At 47.7% G+C, this 12,656-nt stretch overlaps 1 protein-coding gene across 1 annotated transcript in view; it reads right to left on the reverse strand.

Annotated features, from left to right (window-relative positions):
• Cacng8 (calcium voltage-gated channel auxiliary subunit gamma 8) overlaps positions 1-12,656 on the reverse strand; it is a 23,944-nt gene continuing 11,288 nt past the window's right edge. Inside the window, exons 4-6 of the mRNA XM_028775110.1 lie at positions 4,387-4,470; positions 3,440-3,580; positions 1-761 (exon numbers count right to left, since the gene is read on the reverse strand). Of these exons, the coding sequence (XP_028630943.1) occupies positions 1-761; positions 3,440-3,580; positions 4,387-4,470 (986 nt within the window). The remainder of the gene's footprint in view (positions 762-3,439; positions 3,581-4,386; positions 4,471-12,656) is intronic.

A 12,656-nucleotide genomic window follows, 5' to 3' on the forward strand; every position in this document is an offset into this window, starting at 1 on the left:
CTACACGGGCGTCGTTTTCCTGTTGAGCGTGTTGGTGTTGGACGCGGCGGCTTCTTTGGACAGGGTCCCGGGCGCCGGCGCTGCAGGAGCAGGCGGCGCGGGCGCGGGCGCAGCGGGCGGTCCGGTGACCGTGACCGTGACGCCGGACGCCGCCTCCTTGGGGAAGGCGTTGTGCAGCGTGAGGAAGCCCGCCGAGCTCCCGCGGTCCCGCTCCGAGCCCGCCCCGCCGCCCCCCGCCGCCCCGGCCGCTCCGCCGTAGGCACCCACGCCGGCTCCGCCGCCGCCGCCCCCGGCGCTCGCCAACCCCGCAGCCACGCTGCCCTTGGACGGGTCGCGGCTCAGGGTGTACATGGAGATGTCCGTGGAGGCGAAGCCCGGGCCCCCGGGGCCGCCGGGAGACGCATCCCGCGATGGCGACGCCTCGCTGGAGCCTCGGGAGCTGGAGCGGGAGCGGCGGCGGTAGCGGAAGCGGTAACTGGGCAGACGGAGGATGGCCGAGGGGCCGCTCCCGCCACTGCCGCCCGCGCCGCCGCCGGCCTTGAGCAGGTCCGAGCGTGATTGGCAGTGTGCCTCGCGGCTGCGCTCGATATAGATGTTGACGGCCAGCACGCCGATCACCTCGGCCAGGATGAAGGACAGCCCGCCGAAGTAGAAGGACCAACCGTACGAATAGTGGTTTTTCTTCTCCTCGTCCCTCTTGGGGCCTGGCTCGCCCGCGTTGGCTGATATGTACACGATCACCCCGATGATGTTGCTCAGGCCTGGATGGAGACGGTCATGTGGGAGCCTCGAGGCCGCCAGAGCCCGAGGACTTCCGACTGTCTTAAAGCCCCAAAACTCTAAGCCAGGTACCCCACTGGCTAAACCCCAAGGGTCTAAGCTCCGAGACCCATGGACTAAAAGTGTCTAAGCCTTGATCCCAATGGGTTAAACTCCACCTCAAGAGTCTTAAGTCCCACCTGGTCTAAGCTCCACCCCATTGGAAGTCTAAGTACTCCACTGGTCTAAAGAGGCTAAGAGCCATCTCTACTGTACTAAATTCCACCCAGGAGTCTTACATCCTATATCCATTAATTTAACGCCACCTCTATTTCTGCTGGGCTAAATTCTACTCCAGCAATCTGAGCCCTGACTCATTAGCAGTATTAAGCGGTATTAAGTCTGTTTGCTAAACTCCACCCAAGAACTTAAGCTCCATCTTTACTGGACTAAATTCCACACTAAGAGTCTAAGCCCTGCTGTCATTGGTTTGAACTTCACTCCCACATAGTTTAAGTACTACTCCAACGAGTTAACTCTGCCTCAGGAATCTTAGTCCTGCCTCCAAGAGTCAAAACTCTTCCAGAGAAGTCCAAGGTCTGTCCCTGTCAGCCTAAGTCATCTTCAGAAATCTAAGCCCCTCCTCCATTGACCTTAAGTACTTCCCTTGGAGATCTGGCCTCTGCCCTCTGTGTTAGCTCCATTCTCCAGTTAACATTGGCCCTACTTTTACCTAGCCCAAGCTCCCTCTCTGCTCAGTCCCCTAAGTCTCGCCTAAATTGCACCTGTATGTAGTCAAGGCCTTGACCCCAAGAAGACTCAGACCTTACCTTCTGAGGAGATTTCTGGCAAAGGTTGGCAATGCCTCATCTCTTTCCTAATAATATTACCTATTTTTCATGGTCTAGGTGTCACTCCCATGAAGTCTAGTCTAGGTTCTGCCCCTTCTTGTCTAGTCTCCACTGGCCTAAACTCTGCCCCAGCACATCTAGGCTCAGCCCTGACTGGTCTTAAGCCTACCCTTCCTGAGGTAGTCTCAGGCTTGGTTTCCAGCTCCTGTCCAAAGTATAAACCCGTATCTTCCTCAGGTTCCTCCCTCTTCTCCTTTTGCTGCTAATGATGTAATTCCACTTTAAGTCTCTAGGTTCTATCCATTGCTGAGCTAACTCCCTGCACTATAGAGTCCTAGCCCGAGGTACGTAGCCTAATTCACTCTGGCTAGCCTGAAGTTCACCCTTCTTAGAATAGATCGCCATTGTACTCCAAGCCAGACCTCCAGTTTTTTAAACTCCGGGTCTTGTAGGCATAGGCTAGACTTCCACCTGCCATATACCTCTCCCAGACTTAAATATCCCCTCCCTGTACAAATCTAGACCATCCCTCTTTACAACACTCACCCTGACACTTAAATGTGCTAAAACTCCCTTCTAGGATTCTAAGCCCCGTCTTCATTAATCTAATTTCCACAGGGGTGAGGGAGTCTAAATCCTATGCCCATTAGTCTAAACCGTCCTGTGGAATCTAAGCAAGCTCAGTGTCCATTGGCCTAAACTATATCTCTTGTGCAGAAGGGGGATTCTTCTTCATTCTACCCCACTTTCTAGCCCCAATCTTGCCGTTAGTGAGTGGATCTAAGCGCTGCTCCTAAAGATTTATTATCCTGAGTATCTGCTACCCTAGGCCCAGTTTTCCTTTTGGGGGGGGCTTCATTTTGAAATTTCCCACAGTGCCTAGGTAGTCTTCAAACTCTCTGTGTAGTCAAGGCTGATCCTCGAATTTCTGATCGTCCTGGATGCAGGCAGGCACCACTACATCAGGCTTATGCTTTGCTGAGGATGGAACCCAGGGCTCTGTGCACTCTGTCACGTCTACAACCCAAGGCCCTAACTCTTGAGCTAACCGACTCCACATTCTAGCTTCTTGCATAACCTCTCTCTTGAATTTTCTAGAAAATGGCCTTCTTCCTCAAATAGGCAAGCCTCGTTTTTTTCCCACAGAGAGCCTTTGTTTCCTTTCCCCGGGCTTAGAGAAGTAGCTCTCAACCTTTCTAAATGCTGAGACCTTTTAATGCCGAGTTCTTTATGTTGTGGTGACCCCAACCATAAAATTATTTTAATTGCTACTTCATAACTGTAATTTTGCTACCTTTATAAATCGTAATGTAAATGTCTGATATGCAGGATATCTGATATTCGATCCCTGTGAAAGAGCCATTTACTCCCCCCCCCCAAGGTTATTGTGACCCACAAGTTGAGAGCCTCTAGTTTACAGGATTTTTTTTTTTGAGGACCAGCCTCTTTTAGGATCTACCCATGTCATTTTCTTTTTCTTCAGTCCCTGTCTTCCTAAGGCCAGGCCCATCTCCCTATTCTTAGACTCCACGTGTCTCAGGTCCCCTCCCCCTTCCCAGACGCCTCCCGTTTAGTCTCCAGGACAGGTTAGGGAAAGTCCCCTTCTTGCCTCCCACTTTACTCACAGTCTGAGCAGGCTAAAAGACTAAACCTAAATCTACCTTACCCAGGCGGAGGTGGCATAGCTTGGGAGGCGCCTAGGAAAGCTCCAGTCCCCAGGGGGCGCTTGGGGAAGGCTAGCTTTGCAGTCGCACGAGCCCATGCACCCGCACACACGCACGCGCGTTCGTGGGTGGGCCCCGCCGCCGCCCCTTCCCTCTGCCTCTCACCTGCTGCCACGAACAGGATCCCTGCGCCCAGGATGATGTTCCTTTTGGACTTGTAGACGCGGGAGGCAGCTACGCACACGCCCCCGAGCAGCAGCAGGATGGCGCTCAGGATAGGAAAGATGCTGGAGGCCCGGACTACTCCTAGGGGAAAAGAAAGAAAAGAGAGGGGACGAAAGGAAAGCGCGAGGGCGGTCAGGCGGGCCGCTGCGCCCCGGGCCCACCGCGCCTCCTGCCTGCTTTCCCTCTCCGCTTAGCTAAATTTAGTTCGCTAATTCTGCCACTCTAGTTCTTTTTCGTCTCGTTTTCTCCTCCTTTTTAAAAGTTTCTTTGATTTTCTTCCCCATTTCCCCTCCCTTCTCTTCTCTCTGCATCTTTATCACGTTTCTCGCTCCCACTCCTTTTCTCTGTCTTCGTCCTCTCCTGCCTATATCTTTATTTTCATCCCTGCCTCTCTCCCTGCGTGTTCATCCTCTATTCCCCACCACACACACTCCTCGCTCTTTTTTTCTTTATCCCTCTCTCTCCCTTTCCACTTATTCTTTTCTACTCTCTCCTGAAACCCTCGACAATCAGATTCTGCTATTTCTGAGTCCGGTTAAAGCAACCAATCATAATTAAGGCTTTGCCACGTTCTCAGGATAACAGCCCAATCATACCACAGACTTCCCCGGGGGAGTATCAGTCCGGGCTGCTGATTGCCAGATCGCCACAACAGCCAATCTACAACCCTTTACTGTACAAAGTTATCAGGCCATAGACATCTAACCGACCAATCACCACCCTAGGCCCTTCTGGGCTGGGGAGATAAGCATCTGGATCTGGATTGGCTGGGAAACTAATCTAAGCTTGAGGTTCAAGCTCCGCCCAGTCTCTTCCTCCGCCCCTCTCCTTCCTCGTATCCGCAGCACCCTTCGTCATCCCACCCGGATCCTTGACTCCCCACGTACGGAGCAGGTACTCCGCGCTGTCGTGGTCGTAGTCCGTGTCCTCCGGGAAGTGGTTGATCTTCACGCAGACACCTCTTTTCAACCCTGGAGAGGGGATGGGGACGGTGGGGGGGCGGTCTTCAGAGTTAGGGGAGGGACGACCCTAAGTGTCTCGAGAAGACCCTCCCCTGCTCAAATGCACGCCCCCAGATCCCAATCCTTGTCCTAGCTCTCTCCCTGTCGGGCTGATTGAGAGGTAGGAATCTTAGTCTCCAACTGGTGTCGAGACAAACTTTGCACCCCTCAGATCTGTTTCCCACCTGTATTAAGGATTTTTTTTAAAAAAAGAGAAAGAATAAAAGAGAGAGGGAGAGGGAGGGAGGAAGAGAGGAAGAGAGGGAGGGAGGGAGGGAGGGAGGGAGGGAGAGAGAGAGAGAGAGAGAGAGAGAGAGAGAGAGAGAGAGAGAGAGAGAAGAAAGGGCAAGGGAGCGGGGTGGAAAGAGGAAAGGGTAGAAGCCCGCAATCCGGTACTATGCTAGAGGTGGTAAAAGAAGGAGAATGGGAAGTTCAAGGTCACTGGGCAACAGTTTTGAGGCCAGCCTGGGATATTTGAGATAGGAACGAAAATAAGAGAAAAGGGGAGGGGGAACGAAGAAAATACCGCTCAATTTATGTGGCTTCCCATTTCCCCAGCAAGTACGTCAGTGTTTGCCACTGCCAGGTCGAGACACTACTGTAACCTAAGCTTGTTAAGATGGGTGAAAATTCGTGGAACAACCAGGGACTCCAAAAACATCGCACTTCCTGAGAGCCGAAAGATCATCTTGCAGTTTTACCCTTCCTCTCTCTGATCCTCATCCTCCACCCAGCTAGAACCTGTCTATCTCATCTGTGGGGACAGATTCTGTTTTACTGCTTGTGGCACATAGCTGGAGAAAAACAAATTGCATAAACACGTATATTCTCAACCCCAAGCTACCTCCAACCTGTGGGTCTTTGCAGATGTAATAGTTATTCTGCAGAGACAGCTCAAGGGCACACACACACACACACACAATTGAACCAGTTCTGCTCTCTAGGGCTAACAGTTCCCTGAGCTGCCCCTCATATACTTGCATCAGGCAGAATTGTTGATATATTATTTTCTGCAAGCTGCCAGTTCCTCTTTGTGAAGGCTAAGGTCTGACTCCTTGTGTCCTGACCATTGCATGGCACAGACCCTGCTCCCAGGATGCCTCAAAGAAGGGATGGGTGGATGGAAGGAGTAACGAATGACTATAAAGATAGCAGAAAGAAGTTGGAACAAGTCAGGCCAAGGAACGTAGGGGAAGAAATGAGCATAAAGGAAAGAACTGGAAAGAATGAGTCTGAGGCGATGAGTAAGCTCTGAAGGTCCACATGTTTAAATGCTTCCTGTATCGATTAACACACTTGATAAGCAGAGAAAGAGAACCTTAGGGGCTTGAGAGCTGGTTCAGTGGGTTAAAAACACTGGCTCTACAAGCATGAGGGCCTGAGTTCAAATCCCAGCCCCCACCTAAAAAACCAAAACAAAAACCAGACACTGTCACATATGCCTATTACTCCAGTGCTGGAGGCCAGAGATCAGGCACAGGAGGGTCCTTGGGGTGAGCTGCCTGCCAGTCTAACTTCAGGTTCGTGAGAGATCCTGTCTTAGTAAGTAAGGCCTGAGGCTGGAAACAGCAGGACATTCTCTTCTGCCTTCTGCATGCATGATCATGCTTGTGTGTGTGCATGCATACACACAGACACACATACTACACATGTATACAACACACAGACACACACACACACAAAGTGAGGAGATGGTCAGGTGGCTCAGTGGGCAAAGGTGCTTGCAGCCAAGCCTGACAGCCTGACTTTGATCCCTGGGACTCACATCATAGATGGGAAGAACCTTGCTCCAAGAATTAATTAGTTGGTTAATTAATTTGTAATGAAAATAAAGGGATCCGGTTTGTATCACGTATAGACCAGATGCTTGATGCTGAGGATCCCACTGTGGGAGCTGGAGAGATGGCGCAGTGGTTAAGACCACTTGTTGCTCTTGCAGAGGACCCAGATTGAGTTCCTAAGACTCAACGCACCATCTGACAGCTGTCTCTCACTTTGGTTCCAGGGGATCCACTGTCCCTTGCTGGCTTCTGTGGGCACCTGGTATGTACACAGTATACATACATATATCGAGGCAGAATATACATACACAGAAAATAAAAATAATTTTAAAAAAATTCTGCAGTTTTCTGTTGGGCTACACCATCCTTATTCTGTGACCTTGTTAACATATATACTAATTGCATCTGTGCCTTCACATATTTAAAAAAATCCAAAAAAATAGGACCTAATTCGTGTTGATGTGAAAATGGGATCCAGCTATAGAGATTTAATACACTTTGCCTAAAACATAATAATGTTCTGTTACCTATTGTAACCTGTGTCGGTCAGTTTTGTGTTAATTTGGTACAAGCTAGAGTAATTTTGAAAGAGAAACCCTTAACTGAGAAAAATGCTTTCACCAGATTTGCCTGTGGGAAAGCCTATGGTGTATTTCTTGACTGGTGATTGGTATGAGAGGGCCTAGATCACTTTTGGTGGTATATCTCCTGGGCTGGTGGTTCCAGCTGCTGTAAGAAAACAGGCTGAGCAAGTCATGAGGAGCAAGCCATAGGCAGTGTTTCTCCATGGTCTCTGCTTCATTTTCTGACTCCCAGTTCCTGCCTTGAGTTCTTGCCCTGACTTCCCTGGATGATAGACTACAAACTGTAAGATGAGATAAACTTTTTCCTCCCCAAGTTGCTTTTTGGTCGTGGTGTTTTAGCACAGCAATAGAAGCCCCAGGGAACACCCATTGTGAAGACGTGGAAAACAAGATACAGAAAGGCTCAGCAATTCAGCACTGATGGACGAAGGAAGCAGAACTCACACCCAAGGGTTCAAACACACAACACTGAACTGCCAGCTTCTGAGATATTCATCAATGCATTTCCAGTATCCCAGACATGGCCTCGCCCATAGTAAATGCTTATTACATACTTGTAGTGTGGGCTGGGAATATGGTCCTGTTGGTAGTGTTTATCTGACATGCACAAAACCCAGAGATTCTATTCCTTACACCACATAAACAGGACATGGTGGTGCACCGGGAGATAGGGGCAGGATATTCAGAAGTTCGTAGCTATCCTCGGTTATTTTAGCAAGTTATAGACCTGGGTTACAAGACAGGAAAAGGAGGGGGGCATAGAGCTTGTAATGAAAGAATGGATGAACAGGCTAAGATCCAAACAAAAAGATTTTGGGGGTCCAGCAGGTAGGCTTGGTGGATAAAGGAGCTTCTCACCAAGCCTGACGATCTTGGTTATATCCCCAAGACCCAACTGATAGAAGGAAAAAACCTACTCCCTAGAGTTATCCTCTAACATCCAGAAGTTTGCTATGGTGTGCATTCTCAATAGTTAAAAAGCACATGAGTGCACGTACACACACACACACACATACAAAATCAATCAATCAATCAATCAATAAATGTAATGTGAATCTTGTTTAAACGATGTTAGGGGCTAGAAATTTGGCTCAGCAGTTAAAAAAAAAACATGCCATATTTTTGCAGAGGACCTGAGTTCTGTCACCCAGCACCCACATTAGTAGCTCATGATCACCTGTAGCACCAGCTCAAGGGTAATCTCACGCCCTCTTCTGGCTATCATGAGCACTGCGAGTGCACACACACACACACACACACACACACCTAAAATTTAAAAACATATGTTCAGCATCACTAATTGTTTTAAGTGTGTAGCATGACACTCAGCCCACAATACCACCTTGCATCCACTGGGATGACAAAGGACAAAAAAGAGGGTAACAAGTTTGTGTACACCAGTGGCAGGAAGAAAGTGTAGTGCGGCTACTGTGGGACACAATATGGTTTGTAGGGTCCTTAAAAAGTTAAAGATAGGACTGGAGAGATGGCTCAGAGATTAAGAGCATTGTCTGCTCTTCCAGAGGTTCTGAGTTCAATTCTCAGCAACCACATGGTGGCTCACAACCATCTGAAATGGGATCTGATGCCCTTTTCTGGTGTGTCTGAAGACAGCTACAGTGTACTCATATACGTAAAATTTTTTAAAAAGTTAAAGATAGGGGGATTGGAGAGACGGCTTAGTGGTTAAGAGCACTCAGTGCTCTTGCAAATGACCTGAGTCCAGTTCCTGGCACCCACATAACAGTTCATAACCATCCTTAATGCCAGTTCCAGTAGATCTGATGCCCTCTTTGGAGTATCAATTCATGGTAGCCAAAAAATGGGAATAAAAAAACACTGTGCTTGTAATCTGAGTACCTAGAAAGGAGGATGTAGGAAGACCAGCAGTTCAAGGTCATCCTACGCTATATATTGAGTTAAAGGCCAGTCTCAGCTATGTACTACCTTGTTATAATAATCCAAATTCTTTCCTAAAATGAATTCACTAGACAAACCAAATGTAATGAATGCATGTGTGGCAGGAATTTCCCGTCCAATCTATTTAAATATTAGTGCAGCAGGAGGCCTGTGACTGGACATGGAAAAGGGAGGCGGAGCTAAGAGTTAGAGACAGAGAGACAGAAAGACAGACAGAGACAGACAGAGAGACAGACAGAGACAGACAGAGATGGAGAGAGGAGAGAGGGAAGGGAACAAGATGGAAGATGCACTGGGAGAAGATCCTGAAACCAGTGTGGCTTTAAATAGCCACAGGTAGTGGTGAATATCTTACAAGGTTAGAATAATTGGGATAACTTGTCTATTCTAGGGTGGCAGCTTGTACCATTATCAATTGGCCTTGGAATTACTGTGTGAGCATCTTGTGATTTGAGAATTGTTGATATATAAATCTGACTGGTTTATTATAAGCTTCAAGAGTTTTGTTTCTATCGGGTAAATGGGTGTTGTGGCAGCTCACCTTGGGGTGGACAGTCATTGCATGGGGCAAGGCCTAGAGCAGTGGAGGCAGCAGTGTTGGCGGGTGGAGGCAACAACCACGACAATGTCTTGGGGATCCTGAATCAGAGGGTCTGCCGAGATGAGAACCCCCAGCTGGGGTCAGGTGGCCAGCTGGTGCTGGCAGTAGCTCGGGAAGCCTGGCGGTTCTTTGTTAATACTTCCCACTACATGCATGCAGTGGTAAGTTATTCAACTGTTACAAAGGAATTATGCTGATGATGAAAAGCTCAGTGCATACAGTGTTGGCCTACTGTACCAAAGGACCTGGGTTTGATTCCCCAGAACCTTCTAAAGCCAGGCTGATGGCAAATACGATTCTGCATCCCAGCATCGTGAGTTCAAGGTCATCATCTCAGGCAGCTCCTGGATCCCCCAGGCTAGGAACAGTGTTTTCAAAACCACTCCAAGCTGGGAATGGTCGTACACACCTCTAATTGTAGTAATGGATGGGGAAGGCAGAGGCAGGAGGATCTCTAAATTTGAGGCTAGTCTGATCTACATAATGAGTTCCAGGACAGCCAGCGTTGCATAGAGAGACCATGTCTCAAAAAATAAAACAAAGGAAAAAACTCAAAAAAAAAAAATCACCACAAGAGGGAATTTCCAGAACAAAATAGGATGTATAAAATATATAAAACCTTCAAAATGAAACCATCCTTGTGTATCCTTAGTATACACTAATAAAAAAAACTTTCAAAAAGAGAATTATGAAACTTACTATGACATGTTTGAACTTTAATGCTAAGTGAAACAAAGCAGCCACAGAGACAAAAACTGGATCATTTGGCTGTCAAGATGGCTCAGCTTGTAAGGCTGACTGCCACCAACCCTTAAGGTCTGACTTCAATATACACATACATGTACAGGAACACTAAGAAAGAAATTAAAATGTAATAAAGAAATAAAATAAAAAATTATAGGGGGGACCTGGGGGAACCAAATTCACAAATACAGGAAGTAGAACAGTGGTGACCAAGGTGAGAGGAGAGGGGATGGGAGAAAGTTTGACGGGTTTTTGTGAGGGTCGGAGGCATTCTGGAGACTAGCTCTAGAACAGCATGAACACGGTCAGCGTAACTGAGCTGTCTGCTTAGCAATGAGTTGGGTGGTACTAGGGATGTCACTCAGTGTGTAGAGTGCCAGCCCAGCATAGGACCTGAAGGACACGGGAAGGGTTCAATTCCTTGGGGAGGGGAGGAACAAAAAAGCAAGTAATAAGGAAGGTGAGGTCCTCCACAGCCTCAACCTGCTCCTTGCCCACCTGTCTCAAAACAAAGAGCCACCCTAATAGAAAACTTGATCACTGCTCTCTCTGAATGAAGAAGGGGGAAAGCAGATGCTGGGTAAACCTGACAGCCCACATTCGATCCCCAGAACCCACGTAAGAAGCCTGATGTAGTGGCTCACAGTTGTAATCCCTGCACTATAAAGAGATATGAGATGGAAATGGCAAACTGCCTAGAAGTTCATTGGTCAATTAGCCTAGGCTATGCACTTCATTGGCCAACCAGCCTAGGCTATGCACTATGGCTGAAGCAAGAAAGAGCCTGCATCAACAAAGAGGGAAAGAACCAATTTGTGAAAGTGATTCCCTGTCCTCCACGCATGCGCTACGGTATGCCTCCAGTATGTGAGCAAGCAAGAACACACACACACACATAAATATGTAAAAAAAAAATTTTTTTTGAGACAGGATCTCATCATTATGTATGCCCTGTGTTTCCTGGAACTCACTGTGTAGACCAGGCTGGTCTTTAACTCGCAGAGATCCACCTGCCTCTGCCTCCCAAGTGCTGAGATTAAATGCATGAACCACTACATCCCTAAGTAAATATCTTTTAAATTAGTAAGATGATAAATGAATTTATAACATGTATATTTTGTCAGAATTTAGAAAGAAGGGAAAAAGAAAAATCTTCTGAATGTAAATTTTCATTCTCTCTCTCTCTCTCTCTCTCTCTCTCTCTCTCTCTCTCTCTCTCTCTCTCCTGGACCCTTCTCTCGCTACCTTCCCAGTGCTGGGCTTAGAGTGTGATGCCCATGAGTGTCAGGGATTTGAATCCAGGTCCTAATGCTTGTGGGGCAGGCAGGCAGGCACTTAAACAGTTGAGCCATCTTCCTAAGTGTAAATTCTAGCTATCAGCACACTCACAGTGGTGTGATGAGTTAAGATAACCTCAGGCTCCCACCTCGAAGTGGTTAGGAGTCATTTGAGACCGATACACGCTAAAACACACTAAAGGCTCAGCACATAGTTTAGTTGGCAGAGGGCTCATCTAGCTTGGATAAAGCCCTGGGTACCATCCCCAGTACTGCGTAAACTGGGTATGTTAACCCACACCAGCACTCAGGACGTACAGAAGGAGGATCAAGAGTTTAATCCATCCTCGGCTACACACCAAGTTCAAGGCCAGCCTGGGATACTGTGATGATACTAGTTATCAACTTGGCAATTAGGACCTAAGCCTCTGGGCATACCTGTGAAGGATTGTCTAGATGAAGGTCAGCCTTCAAGAATATCTGTGAAGAGTTTTTTTAATTAAATTAGTTGATGTGAGAAGACCTATCTAATTGTGGGTAAGACCACCATCTCTGAGCAAGAGATCCTGACTATATAAAGTAGAGAAGGCAGGACATTGAGATGGCCCAGCAGGTAGAAAGGTACCTACTTCTGTGAAGCCTGATGTCCTGGTTTTGATACCAGGAATCAATTTGTGGTGGAAGAAGAGAGTCAATTTATCCTCTAAACTCAGCACATGTTCCACGGTATAAATTCCTCTCTACCCAAATCAGACAGACAGACAGACAGACAGACAGACAGACAGACAGACGTAATTAAAGTGGAGAGAGCATGCTGAGCACCAGCACGCATGCATTCGTCCATTGCACTCTGCTCCTGACCATGGCTGTGATCTGAATGGCTGCTTCAAGTTCTTGCTGCTTTGACTCCCCCACAATGATGGACTGTAGCCTGGAATTGTGAGGCAGATGAACAAACTTTGCTCACTTTAAGTTGACTTTGTTGAGTATTGTGTCACAGCAAATGGGAAGCAAGTCTAACAGAAAGATGAGACTTCTGCCTCCAGAAATGGGGCTGGGGAAGAGTGAGCAAGATGGCTTGCTGTAAAGACACCATCAAGCCTGATTACCCGAGTTTGATACTCAGGTCACACATGGTAGAAGGAAGGAACTGGCTCCTATGACAAGTTACCCCGACACTTAACACTCATGCAAACACATACAGATAGATAGATAGATAGATAGATAGATAGATAGATAGATAGATAGA

Source organism: Grammomys surdaster, unplaced genomic scaffold, assembly GCF_004785775.1.
Source record: "Grammomys surdaster isolate TR1022 unplaced genomic scaffold, NIH_TR_1.0 252, whole genome shotgun sequence".
NCBI classification, from domain to species: domain Eukaryota; kingdom Metazoa; phylum Chordata; class Mammalia; order Rodentia; family Muridae; genus Grammomys; species Grammomys surdaster.